This window comes from Olea europaea, chromosome 8 (assembly GCF_002742605.1).
Source record: "Olea europaea var. sylvestris chromosome 8, O_europaea_v1, whole genome shotgun sequence".
Taxonomy (NCBI): Eukaryota; Viridiplantae; Streptophyta; class Magnoliopsida; order Lamiales; family Oleaceae; genus Olea; species Olea europaea.
This window is the reverse complement of record NC_036244.1, coordinates 21,059,360-21,074,540: the sequence shown is the minus strand read 5'-3', so window position 1 is coordinate 21,074,540 and position 15,181 is coordinate 21,059,360. Positions and strand designations below refer to the sequence as shown.

Here is a 15,181-nt window from a genome sequence, read left to right as displayed (position 1 = left end):
TACTCGAGAGGTTTAATTTTATTCCCTTTCGTGAGGAAACTTTTGCCTCATATGTAGCACAGATGCATTAAGCCCTTGTTTGAAAAAAAATGGGTTTTGTAATTGTGATTTTTTAGAGCATTTATGGTTAAAAAATAAAGAAAAGTTTTGGAATTACGTGCAAATTATTTAATTGGTGGAATATGTAATTGAAAATGAGTTTGGGAAAAATGAGTTATTGGATAATGGGGTTCATAAAGGAGCTAAAAATTTGAATTGGTAGAAGAGTTGTTGTCATCAAACCATTTCCGGAATGGTGATGTCCTGAAGTTGTAAAATTTTACAGTTACTTGAAAATATAATAAATGCAATTTTTTTCATGCTCCAACCCCATCCATAAATTAAAATAAAACTTTACCATATTCTGCGTGAACAATTAATTGCACCAAATTAACAATTATACTGGAATCTGTAAAATGCTTTATTTCATGCTCCATTAATAAGAATTAAAAAAATAGGGAGCACTGTGTCTGAAATTCAAAATAGTTATTTTATTATTTTGCCCTATTTCCACAAAATCTCACATGCCAACTACGTGCATAAAACATAAGGATTTTGGAAGGTAAAGAATATAATTCAACATAATTTTGAACGAGTAAAACTTGATCTAACGTTTAATTATTTGTTGAAAATATTAGCTTTTTGAGTATTAAATCATGGAAACGACTAAAGCATTTTACTAAATGTTGTAGAATTTCTTACTTTTTCTGCTGGTTAACTAATTGCAAAAATGAATTAGAACTTGATATATTTTTATATAATTTTATTCTGTAATGATCATATATTGTAGTCGTCATTTACGTACTATATCAAGCTTTTATTCAACCTATATTTGAACATAAATTTGTGTCGATTTATTTCTTTACATTTATGTTGATGCATCATGATGTACTAATTCATAAAAATTTTGAAAACTAATGTATTGTTATATTTATGTTGCATTATATCTGTTTTACAAGTTTTTTAGGCACCAATTTAGTATTGGGCTAGAACTTCAGGAATTCAAGGATAATTTATACTTTGCTCTACTATTTGGAATGAAGTTTACATATGGTCTCTACTATTTATCAGAAGTAGCAATCGTGTTATCATCTCTTTGCATATCTAATCTGCATTTATGTGGATGCTCTGTTACCAAAATGACTTCAACCCATCAATAAAGCATAGGATGACTCTTAATCATACATAGCAAAACAATTTATAATTGAACTCTAGAATGTTATATAACTGTTGAATCACTTATATTTCAGGTACCAAACCTTTAGAAGATCAGATTTATGCTGAGATGAGAGGACGGCTTAAAGAAGATGATATAACTGCTCCAATCCGCAGAGGACCTTACTACTATTACAATAGGACTTTGGAGGGTAAAGAATATGTCCAGCATTGTCGTCGTCTTGCTTCTAATATTGGTGCTCTGACTTCTGTATATGACACCATGCCAACTGGATCTGATGCACCCCCTGAGCATGTCATCCTGGATGAGAACATCAAAGCTCAAGAACACACATTTTACATTATTGGCGCTTTTAAAGTAAGAGCATGCCTCTTTGGCTCTTTCTTTCTTTTGAACTAGCATTTTGTAGTGTTATGTCCACTCATTTATAAGGGAGGATAGAAATCATTAATGAAAAGAAAAATGACAGAGCTATAAAGAAACAAAGCAGTTAATTGAAATTATTTTATAATGTTGAAGATGGGAAAGAAGAAATAACTTTTAGCACAATTAATATCTTGAAAGTTCAGTAAAATAAAATCTTGTTTTGTTCCAAAATTACTTGTCAAGTTGATTGTTATTAGTAGCTAGAGGGAGAATCTGATCATTGCATTTTGAGGCTGAATGCAAAATTTTATTTCTATATATATATATATATATATATATTTTAAACTCCTTTTCCCCTCCCTGCTCCCACAGAAGGAAAGAAAAAGAATAGAAGAATTAATACCACACCTCACCAGCTCATATCCCTCTGCCACCCGCCAGACCAACTCAATTGCCACCATCGTCTAAGAAATACTCCACCACCAACATATACAACAGTAAAATCAGTAACTCATCACCATACTCCCATCAAACCCATGGAAAAGAACTAATTGTTCCATAATCAGAAAAAACCCTCACATACTGTCCACCACCACCTACCATCTTCCCCATCCCATCAGAATATAATTTAAATTGTTTCTCTTCTTTTAATAATGGAGATCCAATGATTGAGGGTGTGCTATTGAATGACCATGTGGAATGTGTAGTGAAAATGTCTCTGTTTGTAAATCTGTGATTTTATATGCCTGTTGTTAATCTATGATTTTATGTGTCCGTATGGTTGGGTCACGGTTGTGGTGGAGGCTGGGTGGAAGGAGGTTGGTGGTTGTTGAGGTATTTGTTACAGGTTGGATGCAGGACCTGCCGGGTTGTAAGATATGGGAAATAGTGCTGGTTGCTGGATGCACATTTTTAATGTTCTAATTTTTTTTCACTAAATTTGTGCCGTAGAGAGTTTTCTTCGTGTGTGACTGTTTCTCTCTGTGTAACTTAATCTTTTTTCTTTTCCAGGTCAGTCCGAATAATAAATTTGTTGCATATGCTGAAGACACTAAAGGAGATGAAATTTTTACTGTTCATGTCATTGATATAGAGTCCCGAACACCAGTTGGGATGCCTCTGGTTGGAGTTACATCAGATCTAGAATGGGCAGGTGACGAGGCTTTAGTTTACACCACGAGGGATCAGATCCTCCGGCCGGACAAGGTATGGAGTATGGACTTGGTCATATTCTTGAGAAGAGTTTCCTACTTAGTGGCTCACAAAATATTCTCTCCTTTCTTCAGTCATTAGTAATTATGGTTTCAAATGTAAAATAGTATTGGATGTATCATTACTTAGTGACTAGTGCAGTTGCAAACATCAGCTTCTACTACTCAAACCAAATAAAGTAATGATCCTCTTCCAAATCCAGCTGCACTGGAAGGACCATCAGATCCATCACGACTTGTTTGTTCCTGTTGTCCTTGCTTCTATTTATTTCTTAATTTCTTATTATCTCTGTTGAATATCTAGATTCAAATTGTATTTATACATAAGATAAGAATGAGATTTATGCATTTGCAGTGTTCTTTTGGACCCAGGGGTTGGTGGGTGGGGGGTTATCAGACCATTGAGTGGTAGGCTATTGTTGCAAGCCAAACTATTCCCAAGGATTTACCTTGTTAGTTATTGTTTCCGATACTTGTCCTACATAAGGGATATTTGCCATGTCCTAAAAATTAGACAAGCAAATCTAGGAGAAGGAAAAAACTATGAACTGTCTTGTTTATAGAATAGGATTCCTGGCTTTTAGAATGTTAGTACCAAGCATACAGATACCACTTGCTTTTGATGATAGTCTTTATCATCCATTTAGGCAAAGAATGCATGCAGATAGACTTAGAGATGGTATCAGCCTGTCTACTTTTTTCCCAATCTTGCTTCTTAATTGTCCTGTTTCACGGAAACATGGGAAGTAATTCATTTAATTCCATTACACATAAAAGAAAGTAATTGGCCATTTCAATTGCTTGTTATCATCTGAACCATATTTTCATTTTTTGATTGCCTTCGGCAGGTTTGGTTACATAAGGTTGGAACAGAACAAGCATTAGATTCTTGTCTGTATCATGAAAAGGATGAAACATTCTCTCTAGATCTTGTGGCTTCTGAGAGCAAGAAGTTTCTATTTGTTGCATCTGAGAGTAAAATCACAAGATTTGTCTTTTATCTTGATGTTTTGAAGCCTGGAAATGGACTAAATGTTTTGACACCACGATTAGATGGCATTGACACATCAGCAAGTCATCGTGGGAATCATTTCTTCATTAAGAGGAGGAGTGACGAATGTTTTAATTCTGAACTACTTGCTTGCCCACTGGATAATACATCGGATACCAGAGTTATACTTCCCCACCGGCCAAGGTAACAGCATAGATAGCAACAATATTTAGTCTGATAGTTTGAAGGCATAAGCCTCGAATAGCTGTTTAAAACAATGATTTCCATATTAGGTTACTGTATCCATTTTCCCAAAACGTTAGCTTAATCTCATCCCACTAGAAATTTGGGTCCTTTCCTTGATAGTAGACTCTCAAAAATACATAGTTCTGATGCCAATCATTGAATAACCGAGCTGAATCTATTGAGAGAAACATTAGAGAGAAATCTTAATAATATTGAATCTCGTGAAGAAATGTATGAACCGCTCAACAAGAGTAGTCCTATTTATATGTAGAAATTCTGACATTGGAGAATTTGCTATAATATTGTTTAGAAAATCAAAATAACAGAAGGAAAACTTTCTTAAAACCAAAAGACTATTATTACAAGCAAACAAATAAATTTCTACTTTCTAGATTTATGCTTAAAATAAGCACATGCATCTTCCTTACCAATTACTGCAATTTTTGGATCTACGGAAATCTGATTAACCGTCATTCCATCAACAGGAAGAATGAAAGTTGTTAGAAAATAAATATTTATGTAACTGAACATGTCTAACGGAAGATTGCCATTAGCATGTTGGGTATGCTAACACCTTTGTTCTTGAGGTTCAGCGATTTTCTATATTTTGTAAATGTTTCTTCATTAATTGGTTACCGGAAAGATTGCAGTATTCTAAAGCAACTTGTACTGAGATGCAATTATATTGTACTAGAATCCATATATCTAATTAAATTGTGCACTCATAGTTGTGTTTTCAATATATGTACATTTGATAATTATCTGAGCATACAAGAATCAACAAAACCCCAAATTTGTATTCCAATGAGTTTCTTGACCACTCGATTGGTATTTATGAAGTTACTTATATGCTCGATATAATTTAATAGACCGGTTCATTTAGTGCTTGTTTGGTGGCGATTTTAAGCCAATTAAAATCAATTTTTTGACCGTTATTTTACTATTCTAGCCGTTATTTATGAATTCTTCTCTCACAAGTATGACCCACTTTATCTTTAATGGTCAAAAAATCAATTCTTAAAATTCCTACCAAACAAGCTTTTAGACTAAGATATATATGTGAAAGTTTTGTTCTTCAATGCTCTAAAAATTTTAGAAAACTGGAATATCTCTTCTTCACTCATTTATGTATATTTTAGTTCGTTGACATCTATTGAGAAATTCTGTTAGTGAGTTTGGTGTTTATCCAGTGTAAAAATCCAGGACGTACAACCTTTTAGCAATCATCTTGTTGTCTATGAGCGTGAAGATGGTCTGCCAAAAATAAACATATATCGGCTTCCAGCTATTGGAGAACCAGTTGGCAGACTTGAAGGTGGCCGGACTCTTGATTTTGTGGATCCCGTATACTCATTGGATATGTCGGAGTCAGAATTTTCTTCCAGCATTTTAAGGTTTCATTATAGCTCGATGAGGACACCTCCTTCTGTTTATGATTATGATATGAACTCTGGGGTTTTAGTTCTCAAGAAGACCAAAATGGTGAGTTAGTGCTTGTAATTATTACAAAGAGCTGTTTAAAATGGATTTGCTCAGATGTCTATGCTTGGACTCATTACATTTGGTTTCATTCATAATCACTTTCTTTAACTTATTTATGGATTTAATTTCCCATTTCCTTTGTAAATTCTCAACTCATTGACTTTTTATTGTTGTTCAATGTTTTTGATCTTCTAGTTCATAAGTCTCTGCAATTTTAGTGTGTTGTGTATATGAGGTAAAGGCAATGCTTTGAAAATCAGCCTGAATACTGAACTATTAGCCTCACCAGTTCCCTATGTCTGCCAGTTGACCAATTCGACCATTTTTCTACCAGTTGATGTCATGAGTATTATAAATTTCTTCAATAGAAGTACAAGATGCAGTTAGTGCACTTGTTGAACACAAGTTGCAGCTCATAGTTATAACTGAGAAGAATTTGATATCCATCATGAAATTGATTTGGGTGATATGTTCTAATATAAACAGGCATGAGAGTTGGAGGTTGTGCTTCATTGTAGTTTGTGATCATGATACTGGCGTAGGAAAGGATAGCATGAGCACAAAAATCTCAGAGTGAGTTATTGGTCAGTGATTCTTTGTAAAGTAGTTCAAAATAGTGTTGTGAAATTTAGTATTACACAGTGTAACCTATCGATCACAAAGCAGTTGAAAGGCATCAGGCCAGAAATAGAGAGATACCTGATGTGCTATTAGGGTCAAGCCTACTTCTACAATATGTCCATTTTCCTCGTAAGCCTTCCACTTTGCTCAGGAGATTTGTGACATGAAACTTTGTTCACTGCCATAGTTGGATAGAAACTGAGAAATTCGTCTATATTTCCCTTCCTAATTAAATTGCTGATTTTTACTTTTATTGTCTAATTGTGTTTCTATCATTTATTTAAATGTGAGAAATGTTGAATGCGTGTCATCCTTTCTGTATAACAAGTATAGCGAAGTAAATCTCCTGTTGTCGTGGAAAAGCTGAATATAATTGACTCCCTTCACTAAGTCAATCGAGATGAGATCCCATAAATCAGAATAAACATGCTCAAAAGGCTTTATTGCTTTAGAATTTGAAAGTAAATGAGGAAGTCTATGACTTTTATCTAACCAATGGGAAAAACGACACTGTAAAACATGAATCTATAGAACATTTCAAGTTACATCTGTTTAAAACTTTAGGGACTATAGAAAAGGCCGGATGTTCTACTCTATGATGCCATATATTTATTTGCTTTTAGAAACACTCTTGTTGGATCTGAAAAGCTGGTAGGAGCTGGAAAATTGAAAACTTGAGAGTTGGATGCTGAGTTGAGTTTGGAAAGTCAAGTCAAGCAGATTTCCTTCAAGAACCTTCTTGGAGATTTGATCCTTCGCAAGAAAATGAGAGGCGTGAAATTCTACGAAGGCATGATTATCAGGACTAATTTTTGTAACACTGCTAAGTTCTTTTCAAAATTTCTGGTGTATGGAAAACATATGTAAGAAGTAAGGATGTTGATTGAGCAAGAAACAGCATTGCCCATATTGGAGATGTGGCTTGTCTTACCATTGGCCACCATAAACTGATAGAAGCTTTGGAAAGGTGAGGAAGCATTCAGGATGCTGATATCTAGAGTCATAGTGTGTGTGGGCCCTAAGTCCATCAACCATTAACTATTACTCGTTGCTGCTAATGTAGGGGTCATGAAGCGTAGCATGGGGTCAGAGGCTGAGAATTTTGATTGTAATTTTTGCTTCTGAGTAGGCCTTGGTTGGAATCTTTGATGTGGTTTGGCTGAAATTGAGGGATCTGGAAATTTGGTGAAGGTTGATACTGACTGAAATGAGCTTGTTTGTGGCTGGTAGTTCATGTTGGTATGATAATAGCACATGAAGGGAATAGGTCCAAACTTGAAAATCAGGGATTTGGGTTTTGAGTTCCTTGTTGCCTTTGCAATATGCCCAAACTTATGGCAAAAAATAGTTGCCTCGTTATCTGTATTATTTGTCCAGAAAAAGTATCAAAATCGTCTGAAATGGTTGTCCAATCAATCTCTCTTTTACCTTACTTTTAATGCTTACATAATAAAGCGAAATGTCCTTTTTAACAGTTTGTTTACTGACTCAGGTTTTGGGAGGCTTTGATTCAAAAAGTTACATTACTGAAAGGCTGTGGGCTACTGCTCCAGATGGAACTCAGATACCCATATCAATTGTCTACAGAAAGGATCTTGTGAAGCTTGACGGGTCGGATCCGTTATTTCTCTATGGTTATGGTTCCTATGAGGTAATAATTGTTTTATTGTTCAAAAAAATATAATGTTAGGAGGAGGAACTTTTAGCCTTTAGAAGTAAATGTCAGAATAGTGGGAAACTATGATACTACGCGTGGACTCACATATGGTTCAGTTCTCTACCTATTTTCTTTTCATGTCATGCATCTGAATTCTTACTTGGGTCCTTTTTCTGCAGACTAAAATTAAAGTACAATAGCAATATAGTCGGGTTCAACACCCTTTTTAGTGATTATTATATTTTGTTTAAGTTTTTTTCCATATTAATTAAACCAAGTGCTATCCAATTTTAAGAAAATAAAGCCATTTTAAGAGGTGCCGTCCGCAGCCTGTGCGCCCGACTTGCTCAAAATTCTATGAGCAATTGAGTTCACCACCGAAATAAAGGAAGAAACCCTGCCAAAGCTTGGAGTGGGAGTTGAAGAGTTAGGATAACAAGAAAATGTCCTTTAGTAGCTACTATAAGGTAAGGAGGAAGGAGATACAGCTTGAGCTTGAGCGTGGAGCTTGTCTGCAGTAGTCACCTACTCTCTTTGTCAGACTTCATCTTCCTTTTATTTATTTATTTTGGATAATAATGCCATTGATGAAAGGAATATGTTCTCTTTCATTATAACTAATTGAATGCAATAAATTTAAGTGCTACAGCCACATGCGATAATCAGTCTATAGTTTGACCAGACTTCTGTTAATTTCTGCCTTGTTGTTCCATCCATGAATGAGCAAGTCTTTCTGTTGACATAAAATGAATGGTTGAAATTACATCTTTAGTTGGTTAATTTTCTAATTCTCGTATTTTGAACAGATATGTATAGATCCAAATTTTGAGGAATCAAGTTTGTCTTTGTTAGATAGGGGTTTCATTTATGCCATTGCTCATGTTCGTGGAGGTGGTGAAATGGGGAGACAGTGGTATGAAAATGGAAAACTGTTGAAGAAGAAGAATACATTCACAGATTTCATTGCTTCCGCAGAATATTTGGTAGAGAAGAATTATTGTTCAAAGGAAAAACTTTGCATTGAGGGAAGAAGTGCAGGGGGTTTGCTAGTTGGTGCTGTTCTTAACATGAGGCCTGATTTATTTAAGGCTGCTGTAGCTGGAGTTCCTTTTGTTGATGTTTTGACTACAATGCTCGATCCGACTATTCCCCTTACAACTTCAGAGTGGGAGGTCAGTTTGCCTGTCATGACATTAACTCATTATTTTACAGTGCTAAAATTTCAATTTGACTGGTTTTTCTTTTGGCCTCTCTAAGTTTTCAATGAATTGATCTTAGAAGTCGATAACTAAACTTCCACAATTTGAATCTATTTTCTCGACAACAACGATAACGTGATCTAGTCGTTTTCTAGCATCTGGTATCTTTTTAGACGAGATGCTATTATGCCCACAACTGTGATGTTTATGAATTAGTGTCGTTACGCAATTCATCAATCACTGATGGCGCTGGAAGTTTTTATTTTATTTACTTGTCTTTTGATGTTGATACAATGATACGTGACATGAATCTATGTATATGCATATTGCATGGAACTGTTCCATTCAGAGAAGTATGACATGGATTAGACTCACGATGTATTTCATGGTTTTGTCAATAAAGAGTTCCCCTTGAATAAGTTTGTCTAGAAACATTGTCTTATTTCTTTCATTGTCTTATTTAGAAATGTCCCAAGTAGCAGTAACTTATAAATGAATTCCACGTTTGCAGTGATGTTATTATCTCCTTAGCTATGACTCTTGAGGAAATTGAGTTGAGATTTAGTTGGTTTTCCCTATAGTTCTCCTTTTATGGCCATTTTCGCATCAGGATTAGATTAAAAGGAATTATTTTTGGCCCAATTTGTTTTCGCTTATTTTAATAATCGATTATTAAGCATCACAAGTTTATGGACTTTCGATTAATAACTTGATATTTTATCAGTTTTACTGTTATAACTAAACATCTCATTAAAATTTAGTAGGTGTGTAAATCATTTTTTTCCTGAATCAGTTGAGAGCCAAATGAAATGGGTTATTCATTGTAATAGTTGCATTAAAAAGGAAATATGAAATTTTTAAGCAACTTAAATTATTAGACATTGTTGGTTTTTTCACATGAAATGCAGGAACTGAGTCCAAATTCAAACCCCTTAACCAATTATTTGGCTGTGCCCTTCACTTTCTAAATGGACCTAAACAGTCCAAGTTGCAATCCCAATGACTGTTCAGTTTGAATTTACTGCTCTTGGTTTGGCTGTATGACTGCTCCACCAACTGGCTATTTAATTTCTTGTATTTATGTCCAGACTGTCCAGGCCCCTAATTTAAATTCTTATATTTATTACAGCTGCTAATTCAATGTTGGTTTATTGTTTGAAGCTATAATATGTTGCAAAAGAAGAACATTTGCTCAGGTGTTTTCCTTTGGTGCTACAGGAATGGGGTGATCCTAGGGAAGAAGAGTTTTATTTCTATATGAAGTCTTATTCTCCTGTTGATAATGTGAGTATCAAACCAGTTTTCTTTCCTATGCTCTCATACTCATTGAGGCACAGAGTAATTTTGTGGATTGTATACTGATCTGTGGCTTAATTCAACAGATTAAAGCCCAAAATTATCCAGCCATTCTTATAACAGCCGGTTTACATGGTAAGTAGAAAAGCAAATTCTTCTCATTGTATTTCTGTCAAAGGAGCCAAAAGAATCAGGGGAAAGAGTTATTCAATTTTCTTAATCATGTTTGCAATGCTTCGATTATATGAATGTCAGTTAGTCACATTTGGACAAACTATCAGAGATTATTCTTCAGTGTAGAAATATACGAGATTTTGTTAAAGATAGGGGCTTTGGACTGCTTTTTCATTACATTTTGTAAAATCATCTTGAAGTTTTGTTTTTGTGTTTACCTTGCCTCTATCATATGAATGTCTTGCGGGTGCACATTCTGACTATGTACCAGAAATTCTGATGGGTGATAAACACGATATTTTGTTCAAAATTGGTGCTCTAAGTGCCCTAGGATGATATGAATGATTTTCTTTTCTTGTACAAGTTGACGATTCCTGTTTTTGCACATTATTTTAGGCAGAATCAGATAGGTTAATTCTGAAGTTGTTTGCCATTTAGCTCCTATTTGTTTCCCATTCTTTTCCCGTTAAAATGAAAAATATGACCGCTATCCATCACATCAAGCCACCGAATTTGAATTTCTATCTCTTGTGTGGGGTCCATAACGGCTATATTTTTCATTCTCATTTTTTACAAAAATGGGAAACAAACACCTCTTAGTGACTGCCATTGCCTGCTTATTTTGTAAGTCTTAACTCTTCCATATATTCCATGTTAGATTAGTCTTCTGCACCAGAAAAATGTTTAATGGACTTTCTGTTCAGATATTATATCAAATGGAGTGCAAATTTAATACTAGTTTTCCATGTCAGATACGCGGGTTATGTATTCAGAACCTGCCAAGTTTGTGGCAAAGTTGAGGGATGTGAAAACTGATGACAATGTTCTCCTGTTTAAATGTGAACTTGGCGCTGGACATTTTTCAAAGTCAGGAAGGTGATTTTCTCTGATTTTTTTGTTTGTTTGTGAGTTATTATGCATCAGATCCTCCATCAATATCCAGATTATTTGTTAGATTCTTGGACTGACTGCAGTGGAACCTAAACCCCCTATGTACGTGTGAGATACATTATTAACTCCAATCCCACTAGGAAATGATTGCATAAAATGGCATTCAGTATAGACTATAAAACTTGTGCTTGGAAAGGGAGACTTAAAAGACTGGAATGCATCTTGGATGAACGTAAAGAAGCTCCTCCCGCACATAACAGTGATGCAACCAGAGAAAGACATGTTAGTACTATACCAAAATTAACTTGGTCTGATGTGATTGCAAAGATTTGATTTCATAAGATCTTTCAGTAGATGCAGCTACATATCCAACAAAATAGCGAAAAGAATTCATAAAGTGGACCTCGAATTTATGGAATAAGGCTTAGTTTGTTTATATTAAGTGCCTTGTGCATGAAATTGGTGAAGTTTGCTCTTCGTTATTTTTTAACTTTTTAATTTTTTGGTTTTCTGGGTTGCGGTGTGGGACGCATTTTACTGTACTAGTTCCAGGGAAAATAGGTTGTTCAAGTTTTGGTTGTAAGTTGTAACAGGCTTCTAACAAGTAGTGAGTATCTTGAAATAAATGGTGAGTTAAAGTATGGTAAATCAATATGATTGACGTCCATGCAGCTTTTGCAAGGTAAATCTCAGTATACTACATATTTGAATTTAAATTTAGTTCCAAGTAATTGGCCTTGTTATGCTGCATCAAGTTCATAGAAAATTCTTCCTATATTTCATCTGACACTTGTGTTTCAATAGTCTTGCTATCTTTTCCTCCTTTTTTGGTACTACTGTTGCTCTGATCTTGTAGACTTCACACTTTAACAATCCGTATAGGGTATTTCAAATTGCTGTCTGTATGTCGTCGAAGTTACCATGAAAAGGATCATTAGTATCCTTCTTCCAAACACATTTCCTATCTGCAGACTGCAGCATTGTTGTATGGGATGTCCCCGCCCCAAGTAATAAATTAAGCCCCAGTTTGGTGTAGATTAAAGTCAGATTTTTAGTAGATTTTGATGAAATGTTTGATTGAAAAGTTGTGGGTTTTGTGAAATATGGTTAAAATTATTGGTGATTTTGATCTGTGATTTTAATGTAGACTGAATAGGGACAAATTGATTGAATGAAGTTATTACAATTGTTGTCAGGGAGATGTTCAATGTTTAGTTCTTTTTTTGGGGGGTTCGGGATGATTTCTCAAAGTATACAATTTATGTTTGTGTTATAAAACTTGTATTCCATAATTCTTTAATGTGTATAGGAACAAATTATTGAATGTTTTTATTTTTATTTTTATTTTTTGTAAAATTGGCCCGTGAATATCAAATTGATCATTGAATCATTTGATCAAAAAGCTTGAACTATTAAGATCAGAATACATATAGATCATTTAAATCTTGTCTTTCAACATGCCCCCTCATGTGGAGGGGGGGTTCATTTTTTTCCAATAAAACCTGACACGTGCACAATTTTATTAAATGGGTGGTGGCGAGACTTATATGACCTTTGTCTATTGTCATGTCAAATTATTTGCTCTAGAAGCTTAATTTGTTAGAGAAAGGCTATACACATATATGTTAATTCATGTCTTTCAACACCAATATGTTTGTCTGCCAGGCCAAGCAAATCAGATGTTTGTAAGATATTCTGGTTTGTATTCCATTTTTTTTCCCCTCTATTACTATTTTGAGTTTTGACCTTATGCTTTTATGTGGTCTCTGGAGATCAAAGTCAGTATCAGGAAAAATTGAACAAAAGAATGTGATTTGTCCTAATTCGAGTTCCAAGATGTAAAACTACGAAAAAAGCTAGCTGAATCTAGAAATGTTGAATCAAATTCTTTCGCTATAGCTTCGAAACAGAAATTTTTAAGTAAAGAGAATGGATAAATGTTACTGACCTTGGTGTCTACTAACCAAATTCTGGCTCATGCTTCGTTTGGTGACGAGAAACAATGTTTTGCTTCTTTGATGCAGGTTTGAAAGGCTCCAGGAACACGCCTTGAAATATGCTTTTATCTTGAAGACGTTAAATATGGTCTGAAAGGCAGGCGGGCAGGCATTTGGTGGCGAGAAACCAATGTTTTTGCTTTTAAGATGCAGTTTTAAAAGTCTCCAGGAAGACACAGACTTAAATATGGTTTGAAAGGCAGGCAGTCTCCAGGAAGTTGCCTTCAGATAAGTGTTAATTTCAGGACATGATCCTAAATCTTTCATTTTACATAGATTTTATGAAATGGGGAAATATCTGAATTTTACCTTTTGATTGTATAGGCCGTGGTTGATTCATGCCTCCAAAGAATCTCTCTTCAATTAGTGTTTTTCTTATATATATAAACTTCTATGGTTTCGAAAAATCAATTGGAATTCATCGATTTCCCATGTCAATTTACGTGCTTATAGAAATTATATCTTCGAAACTCATTGGGAGAGGCAATGCATCAGAAATCATAAAAAAATTATACTAATCTTCGAATGCCCCCGAAAATTCTGAGGTGTGGATATGAACTATATAGATATACGTTATGCCTTGAAATAAAGACAATTCTAAGCTCTTGTTTGGTTAAGATAAAAGTAGATTTTTAGTGAATTTTAATAAAAGTTGATGAAATATGAAGTTGAAATATTGCGTCTTTGGAAATGTGATGTAGTACACAATTACAATTAGTAATTTCCTACTACAATTTTGAAATGTAGTTGCGTTTTTCTTTAAATTATGTTTATCTTTTCTAGTTGAAATAGGTTTTTATCGTCTATTTGATTAGGATTTTAGTTTATTACTTTTAAGAATTTAGAGTGTGTTTGATTGACATGGAAAATGTCACCTAGAAAAGAAAATATTTTCCATTTTTTGTGGAAAATAAAAACTACCTCTACCCAAGGAAAATATTTTCCTTAAAAACAAGGAAAATTAGGTATATTTTCAAAAGTTGAAAAATATTTTCTATGGAAAAAAAATAGCAATCAAACACTCAAAGTAGAAATTTGGGTGGAAAATTGATATTTTTCATGGAAAATAAATGTAATCAAAGTAGGATTGAAGAATAATTTTGCCTATAAATACAAAGGCATTGTATACTTTTTCAACACAATCAATCACAAATCAATACAAAGCAAGATTATTCCAATATCATTCTTAATTTTTATTCTTATCACAATAATTCATCTATGTTTTCGCTCCAAAATGTATGGTTAAAATTCATTGTTAATTTAGATTTAGATTTTAATCTGTTTTTAGTTGGGATTATTAAATTCATGACCAGTCTATTAAATATGGCATGGTACATCGATTCTTTTCTAACGTCATTTCTATTTATTCAATTAAATCAATTAGAAGTTGTTGCATCCTTCTATTCTCATTGAGACACGAAAAGTCGGAAGGAGGGATTGGGATGAAATCGACTCTCACTTCTTGCACAATAATTGGCTGAGAGGGCTCGTCTTTTCAGTCTTCTTCCTTTGACCTCAATAAGAGTATCTTTAAGAGACTATATTTTTAAAAAGCATATTTTGCAATTTAAATAATATTTTTAAATACTTTCCTCCAAATTGTTATATTATATTATTTTTATTTTTATCAACTTTCCTGTAAATTATTATATTATTTTCCTTAATTTTTTTTTTTTGTATATACTTTTTAGTTTGGTCAATATATAGAGTATTAAAAATTAAAATATTTCGAATGTATTCAATTATGAAGAGTCTATTTTAAAATGTTAATTTTAAAAGTCTCTTGGAACATAATTTTAACGTTTAACTCTTTAAAATAGGGATTATTTCATTT

At 33.8% G+C, this 15,181-nt stretch overlaps 1 protein-coding gene across 2 annotated transcripts; it reads left to right on the top strand.

Annotated features, from left to right (window-relative positions):
- Positions 1-1,253: 1,253 nt before the first annotated feature.
- Positions 1,254-13,785, top strand: LOC111399174 (protease 2). 2 transcript variants are annotated; one of them, XM_023026443.1, is made up of 10 exons: positions 1,254-1,573; positions 2,594-2,788; positions 3,642-3,988; positions 5,221-5,512; positions 7,626-7,784; positions 8,597-8,962; positions 10,208-10,273; positions 10,372-10,420; positions 11,212-11,331; positions 13,375-13,785. In XM_023026443.1, the coding sequence occupies exons 1-10, from the start codon at positions 1,325-1,327 to the stop codon at positions 13,401-13,403; spliced, it is 1,872 nt and encodes a 623-aa protein (XP_022882211.1). In that variant the 5' UTR covers positions 1,254-1,324; the 3' UTR covers positions 13,404-13,785. The 2 variants fall into 2 exon arrangements, with proteins under 2 accessions (XP_022882211.1, XP_022882210.1); XM_023026442.1 differs by having other exon boundaries at positions 11,212-11,335.
- Positions 13,786-15,181: the final 1,396 nt, after the last annotated feature.